We start from the raw sequence: 12233 nt of genomic DNA, 5'->3' as shown, positions 1-12233 counted from the left end.
AAAAATGGATAGGAAGCAGAGAGAGCCTTCCATAGCCTTGAGGAGAGAAGAAGAAAAAAAAAAGAGATAAGAGAGAATGAATATGAAAGTAATGATATAAATAAGTGTTATGAAAATGATGATTAGTTATCACAATGTCTCTGACTTAACTAAAAAATAATAAATGTATAAATATAATATTAATAAATATCTTTAAATTCTCAAAAATATTGTTATTTATGTTCTAAGGATATCTTCAGTAGTAAAGTCTTGTATCACACTAATTTATTAAATTGATGAAATAAATTTTAAAAATTAAATTTCTACTTTAAAATAATTTTTTTATTTTTGGAAATTTTTTAAAAAAATTTAAATAAATTAAACTAATACTAACAATTCCTAGTTTATTAAACTGTAGAGTTTTTCTAGCAAAAATTTGGGTGATCTATTGAACAGTACTAGAATAGACAAAACTACTTCACAATAATTTCAAACATCACTAGACACTCAATTATCATTAGTATAAATATTATATATGAAAAATAATTTTCCTTTCTCAGGATAATTACTTAATTACTGCTGTATTTATACTAAAAAGGAATCATCAAACATGATTAGAAGAGAGATAGTGTTACAATTACATTGCAAACTCTTCAATTTTTGGTTAAATTATTTTTCCACAAGATTTTTAAATTGAACAAAGGCTTACAACATATCAAATTCCTATTTAAGTAGATATATCTACGTGAATTGACTAAAATCAATGAAATATACATAATACTTGAATCTAGAAACAAAATTAATTGATGCTAGACCCCACATATCTATTTGTATTAAATCAAGAAGTTTTGAAGAATAAGAGGAAGAATGCTTGAAAGGTAAATTATGAGATTTTCCAAATTGATAAGCTTTACAAAACTAAAAGTTAATATGCATATGAATTTTAATATCACATGTATTTAACTTCACTAAATACTTTGTTTTTTTTTAACTTCACTTAATACTTTGTTGTCGGGGTGGTTAAGTTTCATGTGTCATGTCTTCTTTATTGATAGAAAAGGCAAAAGAGTCTTTATTCGTTGATGCTGTATCAGTGAGTATCCATCAGAGTCCATCTTTAATTTGCCCTTATAATAAAACATTTCTTGTCATTTTATCCTTTACAAAACAATACATAAAATATTATTGTTAGATGTTAATGATAACATTACCATAAGTACAAATTTTAAGTTAAATACTATTACCAATAATCAGAGAATCCTTACCATCATGCTCATTTAACTTTTATATTTTCTTTAGATCATAAGTATCATGATTAATTTCATGCTTGACTGTTGAAATACTAGTATGGATCTTAGACAGTGTTGGGTGAGACCATAAAAGCATTAAGACTTCTAATTCTATCTAATTTCCCTTTGATTGATGGTCGTTCCATACACATTTTTGTCAAACCTATTGTAACAATGAGGTGTATCAAGGCTTGGCCTACTGTACACTTGGCAAATGATCTTGTCTTTGGAAGTTCTACCACAATCTCTTCCTCCTTTTAGAGCTCTTTGGTTCAGTCCTTTCCATCATCTACAAGCATTAAACCTACCCCTTCTAGCATCTCTTTTCTCTATAATATTAGTTGTGGGATTCAATATCAAATTATTCATATTATTGATTTACTCTAATCTATTCTCAAAGGTGAGGAGATGAATTTTCACTTCTACCAAAGTTAATTCTTTCTTATTAGACAATTTAACAATAATTATATTGTATTTATAATTTATTCCTGATAGTTTTTGAGTGATTAAATCCACTGTCAATGTTATATTCCTTACAAATGCTAGATTACCAGATAGATCTTTCATTTTTTTAAGATGAACTATCTTCAAGCCTCATTTTCTAGTTTTATAAAATTCATTCTAAAGCATTATAATTTTGTATAGGGTGTGTACCCTAGCTAAGCTTTGAACTTCTTTTTAAAGTTGTTTAGGTTTCATAATAAAGTAATTAAATTACAATTTTGAGTCATAAAATTAAATAATCATCTGAATAATAACTGATCTGTTGTAGTTTGTTTCTTAAAGGCTAGATTGAATTTCTTACCACTTTCATTAGTGATGTATTCACTAGAAGATTTCATGATATATAGAACATAGCCATCAAGAAAAAAGAATGATAAAAAAGTAAGATGATTTTGTATTGTTATCTAGAATCAATATATAAAAATGCAAGAAGAATTACTCAAAATCAAAGGAAAGATACAAAATTACAAATGTCCAAGAATATACAAGATAATATAAGCACATTTGTTATTTCTTTATGGGAGATGTGTATCTTTATTAGATGTTGATATTTTGAACTAGATAACTCATTCTTCTTAACTAAGTTAAGTTAGGTCAATAAATTTTTTTACTTAAATTATAGTTAACTAATTATGATCTAATCTATAGTAAAATATTCTAAATAAATAAAGTTAATTCATGTTGATATGTTTATTAATAATTAAATTATGCTTATTCAAAAAGTAAATGAATGTTCTTCTCGAGTTTCTATGTTTAAGATATTAAAAGGAAAAACTAATTATATATGCTAAAAAAAGAAGGAATTAGAAGCTCACTAATATTAAAAGTGAAATATTAGACCACATTTAAATTGTAAAAAAATAATATTTTTATTTATTATATTCAAATTAGAATTATATTATTATATTTTAGCATTTTGATTATTAGCAGAATAAATAAACTTTTAATATGATATATATAATTAATTTTTCAAATTTTAAATATTACATTTTAATAATAAGACTTTACATTTTATTTCTTTATAAATTAAACATAAAATATTTAGAAATAGCAAAATTGAAATTGAAATCTTAAATTATAAATTTAATTCCATCGTCCAAAACCTAAAGAGTTTTAAACTTATCTTGGACCATCCAAGATCCTAAATTGTTTATTGTTTTTAGTGGAAATCTATTTAAAATTAAATAATTTATCAGGAGTATGTGTAAGATAAATCCAAATCTGAAGTTTGACTAAACCTTGATAAATGAGAAAAAAAGTAACAAAATGTTGAGAAGTGGGGGCACCACTTTCCCTTATTCTTCGCTTTTTATTTTTCTATTCCTTTAATTTTAAGGATTTTAATAACCTTACTTTTCAAAATCATATTTAAGTATTAAAATATAGCAAAATTTTTATATAAAAAAGATTTATTATGTTTTTATATTTTAATGTAATAAATTGTTTTTAATAAAAAAATGTTAGTTTAAATATTTAAACTCATTCTTAAATATTAAAGTTAACCAAATTGTTATTTTAATTAATCTATTTAAACTATAAATTCATTTAGTATTTCAATTAATTTTGCATTTGCATTCAAATCTTTCATTATCCTTGACCATTTCTTTTGTGCAACGTTTTCTGCAAATCAAAGGCTCAAATGCTCTTCTTCCTTTCCAATCAACCTACTCCATCATATCAAAGTTACAGTTGCAGATGATTTTGTCTCAAATTTTCAAGTAACAAATGTTGCCAAGACAAAGTATGGCGTTCAACTGTTTCCCTTGCCCCACCATGGTGGTGCATGTTAAGTGCATATGATAATTGAACTGTTTCATATCTTTGTCTTGCATGAAAAATCCCCACAAATCTAGCAATTGTTTTTATTTAGCACAGTGCCACTAGACAACCTGAACATCGTACCTGCTGCAAGCAGCCTGTCAAATTCCAAAAGGTATTTTTCCACATCCCATTGTGTAGATAAGATAAGCAAGTTTGTTGTTTGTACTTTCTAATGCACATCCCCTGCAGCATACGGTGTGTGTTCTCGCTCCACACGTATGTAATAAATAAACAACTCAACTTTTTAAGGACAAAAAACTAAAATATAATATTTTAAAAAAATTATAAATATTTAAAAAATTTTAAAATCATTTATATGTTTAAAATATTTTATTATAATTTAAAAAAATATCAAAATTTTGATTTTTAACATATTTTTAAAAAATCATTAATAACAATTTTAAATATTTTCTATTATTTTATTTCTGAATTTATTTATTTATACTAAAAATTGTGGACAACAATTTTTCAATTTTAATTTTTTATAACTTTTCAAAAAATTATATTTAGTATATTATTTTTAATATTATATACAAAAATAATCCATAATAATAAATGTCCATTTAATTTATTTTTTTTATAAAAAATTGTTTCAAAGTCCGGTCATGTTACATTGCATAATGATTTATCACTATTTTCTTTTATATAAGTTTTAGATTTTAGATAATTAACTTAACATTGACAATAAATGTATTTTTAAAGCATTTATTAATTATTCTACGAAAATTATTATTCTTTTGAAAATATATACACAATATATTAATTATTTATTAATTAAAATGATAACTTAATTATAATAATAATAATTACTAATGAATTAGTGTTATTTATAAAGGAAATAAATTAACTGTGTATAATGTCCATATCTATATGTAAATGTCCTATAGAATCAAAATAAAAATTTAATATAGACTGTTTGTTTCTTTAAATTAAAAAATATGGAGAGATAAAAGTTTTGTTTTATATGGAATATTTATAATGCAGAGTTTATCATTTAAATTTTTCACTTAAAATAGTGAGATTTAAATAGAAGAAAATTGTGAGCTTATTTTTTAATTATTTTAAAAGTAATAAAAATAAAATTATTAAAAATTAATATTTTATTGAATTAAAATTATTATTATAAAACATCTTTGATGTAAGTTACCTATTTTTTATTTATCTAATAAATGTATTTCTTTTATTTTTATTAATTTAAATTTAAATATCATATTTTTATATTTTCATATTTAATATTTAAGTTCTCGTTTTTGGCTTCTTTTTCACATGAAAAAAAAATACATACTAAAATATGAGATTTTTTTAAAAAATTACAGAAATATAATTTTTTCAAAAATTACTATTAACATTTTTTGAGCTGAAAAACTGCCATTGACATTTTTTTGGTAGTTTAAATTTTTAATTTTTTTAAAAATATCAATAGTAGTTTTTTATTTTTTAACATCCTTAAAAAATTGCTGATGATAATTTTTGATGTTTTATAATTTTTAACTGTTTTGTTTTTGAATTTTTATACCTCTACCAATTAACCATTTTTCAATCTCATATATTCATTTTTTTTCAAAAATTATGTATTTTGATATATTATTTTTAAATATCATATAAAAATTTCAAAACCCTAATTTCCTTCTTGTTTATTTTCTCTTTCTTCCAAATAAAGCATGAGGTCAATTTATAGAGTTTCGGCTTCTCACTGTTGAATTCACTATACACTAGGCACTAGCTTTTTGAATTTCCCGTGGCCCCTTTTCCTTCAATTTTGACACTGGGTTCCGCGTTTGCACATTTTCAAAACCCAATGTTTGGGTGATAATTACGTCTTTGAAACAAGAAAGTCATTTGGACCACTTTTTTAAAAAGAAGGCCAACATTAATTTGTTTTATAATTTAAAATTTATAATAACACGACGATTCCTTCCCCTAACGTAATTTCAGCTTCCCTAGCAAGTTCGTCTTTTCCCCTATAGCAACGTTGAAAAAGAGCCCCAAAATCAAAGCTATTAGCTGAGGGTAGGTACGCGTACAGCCACACAATTCTGAAATTCGGGGCAAGAAACACTCTTATTTGGGGTTCTTCCAAAAAAGTTAAAAAAAATAAAACAAAAAGAAAATAGAGTAGTTCCTTCCATTTTTGGACTCACCCACACGCTCGCAGCCCAAGCAAGACAAGAACGAAACATAGTGTTTTGATTTTTGAATAATTGGTTAATGGCAGTGGAGTATAAGCTAATCATTATTTTCCAATGAAGAAAAAGTGAAATGAAAAGAGAGAAACCAAACCTTAAGCAGAAGATGTCATGGTCACCACCAAGAGAAGGAGGAAGAGCACCAACACTAGTAGTGGGGTTCGTTGCGATTCCCTTATTGGTGATTGCAACAGTTACCACAATAGCAGCAGCAACAACAAAAGCTTCTGAAGACGACGCAGTGCTGTTATTACGGTTCAAGCAGTTACATGTTTCCTCCGATCCCCACAACTTCCTCTCCGACTGGGTTCCACATGCACAGTCCCCGTGCACCTGGCGCGGTGTCTCCTGCTCGGCTGAGGACCGCCGAGTCAACGCTCTCGACCTCCGAGGCGCGTCCCTCTCCGGCACCCTCCACCTTCCCACTCTCACTTCCCTTCCTTCTCTGCAACTCCTCTTCTTACATGGCAACTCCTTCACCTCTTTCAACCTCTCAGTTTCACCCTCTTGCGCGCTCCAAACACTAGACCTTTCCTTTAACAACTTCTCTGGCATGTTCCCCTTCGCTAACCTCACCCCTTGTAACAACCTCGGCCACCTCAACCTTTCTCACAACCTCATCACCGGTGGGCTTGGGTCTGGGCCTGGTCTCGGACTGGTCCAGCTCGACCTATCCCGCAACCGTGTTTCAGACGTAAACCTTCTCCAAACCGCTCTTGGAAACTCTCGTTTGGTTCTGCTTAACTTCTCTGACAACAAACTCGCGGGTCAACTCAGGGAAACACTCACTCCGAGTAGCGCGAACCTTTCGACGTTGGATTTGTCTTGTAACCTTCTATCGGGGAAGATACCGCCTCGGCTTGTAAACGACGCGGTTGAGGTCTTGGATCTCTCGTCAAACAATTTTTCCGGCGGCTTCTCCGGGATGGATTTCGGTGGGTGCCGGAGCCTCGTTCGGTTGAGTTTCTCTAACAATGTGCTCTCCGAAAACGAGTTTCCGAGCGGGTTGAGGAACTGCAACGTTCTGGAGATTCTAGATCTTTCTCGCAATGAGTTCAAGATGGAGATTCCCGGGAATCTTCTCGGTGGTTTAAGGAGTTTGAAGTCTCTGTTTCTAGCGCATAATCGATTTTCCGGAAAAATACCTAAAGAACTCGGAAACGCTTGTGAAACTCTGGTGGACATTGATCTTTCGGAGAACAAGCTTTCTGGTGAATTGCCTTTGAGTTTCGAAAAGTGTTTTTCTCTGCAGAGCCTCAACCTGGAGAGGAACTATCTTTCTGGAAGCTTCCTTGATTCGGTTGTGAGTGATCTTGGGAGTCTTAGGTATCTCAATGCAGCGTTCAATAACATAACAGGGAGTGTTCCCCCGTCTCTTGCTAATTGCACGCAGCTTTTGGTTCTTGACCTCAGTTCCAACGGGTTCACCGGCAATGTTCCTTCCGCATTTTGCCCCTCAGCGTTGGAGAAGATGATCCTAGCCGGTAATTACTTCTCTGGGACGGTGCCAGCGGAGCTTGGTGAGTGTAAGAATCTGAGGACTATTGATTTTAGCTTTAACAGTTTGAACGGTTCTATACCGTGGGAAATTTGGGCTTTGCCTAAGCTTTCTGACTTGATCATGTGGGCGAATAACCTCACGGGTGAGATTCCTGAAGGAATATGCGAGAAAGGAGGAAACTTGGAGACATTGATTCTTAACAATAATTTCATTTCGGGGTCCATTCCTCGGTCTATTGCCAATTGCACTAACATGATTTGGGTGTCTTTGGCGAGCAACCGCATTAGTGGGGAGATACCTGCTGGAATTGGGAATCTGAATGCATTGGCTATTCTTCAGCTGGGAAACAATTCGCTGACTGGGAGGATTCCCCGGGAGATTGGCCAGTGTAGGAGGTTGATATGGTTGGATTTGAATAGTAATAACTTGACTGGGACAATCCCATTTGAGCTTGCAAACCAGTCTGGGTTGGTTGTTCCGGGGAGTGTTTCAGGGAAGCAGTTTGCATTTGTGAGGAATGAGGGTGGGACTAGTTGCAGGGGAGCAGGGGGGTTGGTTGAGTTTGAGGATATCAGGACAGAGAGGCTTGAAGGTTTTCCTATGGTGCATTCTTGTCCTTTGACTCGGATTTACTCTGGTTGGACGGTCTATACCTTTAGCTCTAATGGTAGCATGATCTACCTTGACCTGTCCTATAATTTGTTGTCTGGAAGTATTCCTGGAAACTTGGGTGCAATGGCCTATTTACAGGTCTTGAATTTGGGACATAATAGGCTAACTGGAACAATTCCAGATAGTTTTGGTGGTCTAAAAGCTATAGGAGTGCTTGATCTCTCCCATAATGAACTTCAGGGGTTCATCCCTGGGGCGTTGGAAGGTCTATCTTTTCTCAGTGACCTTGATGTGTCTAATAATAACCTTACAGGTTCCATTCCTTCTGGAGGTCAGCTAACCACTTTCCCTGCATCCAGATATGAAAACAACTCTGCCCTTTGTGGGGTCCCGTTGCCGCCTTGTGGCCCTTCAAATCACTCAGCAGCTGTTGGTGCTTGGAAGAAGAAGCAACCTGTTGCTGCAGGGGTTGCCATTGGCCTCCTTGGCTTCCTCTTGTTTGTTCTTGGGGTTTTATTAGCTTTATACCGGGTTAGGAAGGCCCAGAGGAAGGAGGAAAAGAGAGAAAAGTATATCGAAAGTCTTCCAACTTCTGGTAGTAGCAGTTGGAAACTTTCTAGCTTTCCTGAGCCTCTGAGCATCAACGTTGCCACCTTTGAGAAACCTCTGCGTAAGTTGACATTTGCCCATCTTCTTGAGGCTACTAATGGTTTCAGTGCTGAGAGTTTGATAGGGTCTGGAGGGTTTGGTGAAGTCTACAAAGCTAAGCTGAAAGATGGTTGTGTTGTTGCTATCAAGAAGCTCATTCATGTCACGTGTCAGGGAGATAGAGAATTCATGGCTGAAATGGAAACTATTGGGAAGATCAAGCATCGAAACCTGGTTCCATTGCTGGGTTACTGTAAAGTTGGAGAGGAGAGGCTTCTTGTGTATGAGTACATGAAATGGGGGAGCCTGGAGGCTGTTCTGCATGATAGGGCCAAAGGAGGAGGAGGTTCAAAGCTTGATTGGACAGCAAGAAAGAAGATTGCCGTAGGGTCAGCAAGAGGTCTTGCATTTCTTCACCATAGTTGCATACCTCACATTATACACCGGGATATGAAGTCCAGCAATATTCTTCTTGATGAAAACTTTGAAGCCAGAGTTTCAGATTTTGGCATGGCAAGATTGGTTAATGCCCTTGACACTCATCTAACAGTCAGCACACTTGCAGGGACGCCTGGTTATGTACCCCCTGAGTACTACCAAAGTTTTAGATGTACAGCAAAAGGGGATGTCTATAGCTATGGTGTCATACTGCTAGAGCTTCTATCAGGGAAGAGGCCAATTGACTCGTCTGAATTTGGTGATGACAGTAATCTTGTTGGATGGTCTAAGAAGCTTTACAAAGAGAAAAGGATTAGCGAAATACTTGATCCTGACTTAATTATGCAAACATCTAGTGAAAGTGAACTTTATCAATGTTTGAGAATTGCTTTTGAATGTCTAGATGAGAGACCATACCGGCGGCCAACCATGATACAAGTAATGGCAATGTTTAAAGAGCTTCAGGCTGACACAGATAATGATATGCTTGATAGCTTCTCTCTGAGAGACAATGTTATTGATGAAGCATGAGAAGAGGGTCTTCACCTTAAGAATTGAAGCCCTTTGACAGTTGAAAAGGAAAGGGGAAAAAGAAAGGTTCTCAACATTTAGGGTGTTGCTGGACTAAGTTGACAAATTTGGTGACATTGATCTATCCTATCTGAAACTGGAGAAGGGTTCTTTCACATTTTGCTTGCTGTACATATGACACTTAATGAAACCAAGAGGTCAAAGGAAATCATGGACTGAATGAAAGGTTTAAGTCTTGAGGTTATAGACAGGTTTTTGTATGCTTTTTTCTGCTGATCTAGTGTTCAGTCACTTGAAATTGGCAGATAATTTTTTTTCCCTATGAACTTCCATCACTCCATCGTCAACCTCACTTTGCTGATGACAATTTTTTGTTTGCCATTTCCTTTGGGTTCTGTTGCTATCACAGTTTTGCTCATTTTGTGTTTTGGTTCATATTGCAACTACCAATTTTTATTGTTTATAGAAAGCTAGAATTTGTATTAAGTATAAATGAAATCAGCTATGGTTTTAACATTTATTTGGGCGTACCATTCCTCACTTACATGGATGTATAATTGCATATTTTCTCTTTTCAGATTTCTTACTAACTACTCAAATTTCAAATAGAATCTTGGTAACCTTTAAAAGAAAGGCATATCACAGGGACATGAGCCTTATTCTTAGTTGCAATTTTCTTTATATTTTACTAGAGAGTGATCTTAAAGCAACAACAATAACTATAAAAGCTTTTTTTCCTTTGTATTTGTTTTTTCCTTTTGGTTATTGATGCTTGTTTGATTGGGGTTAATATTGGATAAATTTAAGATAGTAATTTTTCTTTTTATTTTGTATGTTTGATGAATTCATAGGATAAGGAATAACGTGTCAGATATTAACATTTTCATCATTTGTGGAGGTTAAATATCAAGTGATAAGGTTAACGGGGTTAATATCTATACAAATAATATCCCAAGCCTTATACTGCACTCTCTCGCAGCTGGTGGAAGCTTCTTTCCAACTACTGCTCATATGTTGATGAGCTTTGGGAATGCCAGTGCAGTTGCCGTGGCAACTACTTGAATAGAGAAGCTACCTGCATTCATGTGTTACTATTATTTATCCTCTCATTTTTGTGGCATTTTAGAATATTGCAGCACGTAAAACTGCATATGGAAGTTACATATTTTAGAGCAAGGTCTTCATGTGGCTGTCTTTTTTTTTTTTTTACATACATCTGTGCCATAATATTTGCAGGTAATTTCTAGTGTGGTTTAAGTCTGATGCTTTGAAATTTCCAAGTAAATATCAGGGGTTTTGTTATGAAATAGATGTCTATTTCTGGACTCAGTCTATAAGCTTTGAATCAAATTTTCACTTGATATCCGTAATACATAGAGGATACTTCAATTGATGGCAGAGTGGCTTTTTACTTGATTTTCGGCAGTGAACTTGATGTTACTTATTTTTCCCCTGATACATTTTTCTCATTTCCTAACACTGAACTGATTTTATTCCCTCTGCGTAGTCTGGGATTGGTACCCTGCATAATTCGTTTTAGTCAATTTCATTCTCTTAATATAATGTGAGGTACGTGTAAAAAAAATCTTTAGCATGTTTGGATTTTACATTTATTTTTAATTATAACTTCTGCACTTACAAGCTTTTTAACATGATTTCAAATACATATTTTATTCTGATTATGCATCAAATCTTCGAATTTGGCAATCTGTCTTTGCAGTTTACTCTGTTCAGAGAAGGTAATTGAATCCGCCACTTTACCTTATTCTCATCCTAGTAAGAAATGTTATCACTTTCACGATATGTGAGTACGAATAGTCAAGAGAAATATTCTGAAATTTAATTCATATTTAGCTGCTTGTGTTTTTAAGTTCGAAAGAAAGGAAATGTCAAATATTCTAGCTTTAAAAAATTTTCATTTGGGTCTGTTAAAACTTTTAGAAAATGCAAGATGGTCCTCAAAGTTCCAACGTGTGAGATTATGTTCATCGCTGCTGTCATCTGTCCAAAATTTGATCTACTTTGTCACTTAAAGTGACGTGTTTGGTCAGGATTTCTTGTTTGTCAGTAGTGTGATAACTTTCGTCAAATGAATGAACGTCATTTGGCAATACTGTTTCGCATACGTTAAGATGACAGAACCAATATTGTACGTCTTGATGTTTAAGGACGAAATTTCGTATCATGCAATGTTGAATGGTATAAATTGAACTTTCTCTTAAATCAAAGAGCATCATTATATCAAGTAGAAGCATCTACTCTAAATCTTGTCAAGACAACTCACAAAGTTCCGCTCCTGGCATTACCAATCTTGGTTAATAAGTAAAAAGGATATATAGGACTGAGTTTGTATATATACATCATTTCGACAAAAGGTTTAGATAATTTGTTATGTCAATATTGTTGTTTTAAGTCAATTAAGTCTTTCTACTTTTAAAATTATACAACCTTAATGTCTTTGTCAATCTCATCTACCTCTTTTAAACTTTTTTTTTTTCAAAATACACAATTCCAAAAATTAATTTCATCCAAAATATAAAAAAAAAACATTTTAATTTTCTTTCTTCAAACTCTAATCTCACATCTTAAAAATTTTGTAAATCTTGTCAGAATGTCACTATTTTTTAGACATTTAAAATTATTTCATATAATAAATTCGTCATAAATCTCTCAAATATTTGAACAGAAAATAATTATTGAAGGATTTTAAGTAGAATAAAATCA

The 12233-nt window shown here is 32.5% G+C and overlaps 1 protein-coding gene across 1 annotated transcript; it reads left to right on the top strand.

Moving 5' to 3' along the window:
- Positions 1-5728: 5728 nt before the first annotated feature.
- On the top strand, positions 5729-12031 carry LOC113847063 (receptor-like protein kinase BRI1-like 3). The gene has a single exon (XM_027475913.1). The coding sequence runs from the start codon at positions 5853-5855 to the stop codon at positions 9507-9509; it is 3657 nt and encodes a 1218-aa protein (XP_027331714.1). The 5' UTR covers positions 5729-5852; the 3' UTR covers positions 9510-12031.
- The last annotated feature ends 202 nt before the right edge of the window (positions 12032-12233 follow it).

The sequence above is a fragment of the Abrus precatorius genome, unplaced genomic scaffold (genome assembly GCF_003935025.1).
Source record: "Abrus precatorius isolate BTA unplaced genomic scaffold, Abrus_2018 Scaffold8, whole genome shotgun sequence".
Lineage (NCBI taxonomy): Eukaryota > Viridiplantae > Streptophyta > Magnoliopsida > Fabales > Fabaceae > Abrus > Abrus precatorius.
Note: the sequence above shows the minus strand (reverse complement) of the source record. Positions and strands in the feature narration are given on the sequence as shown.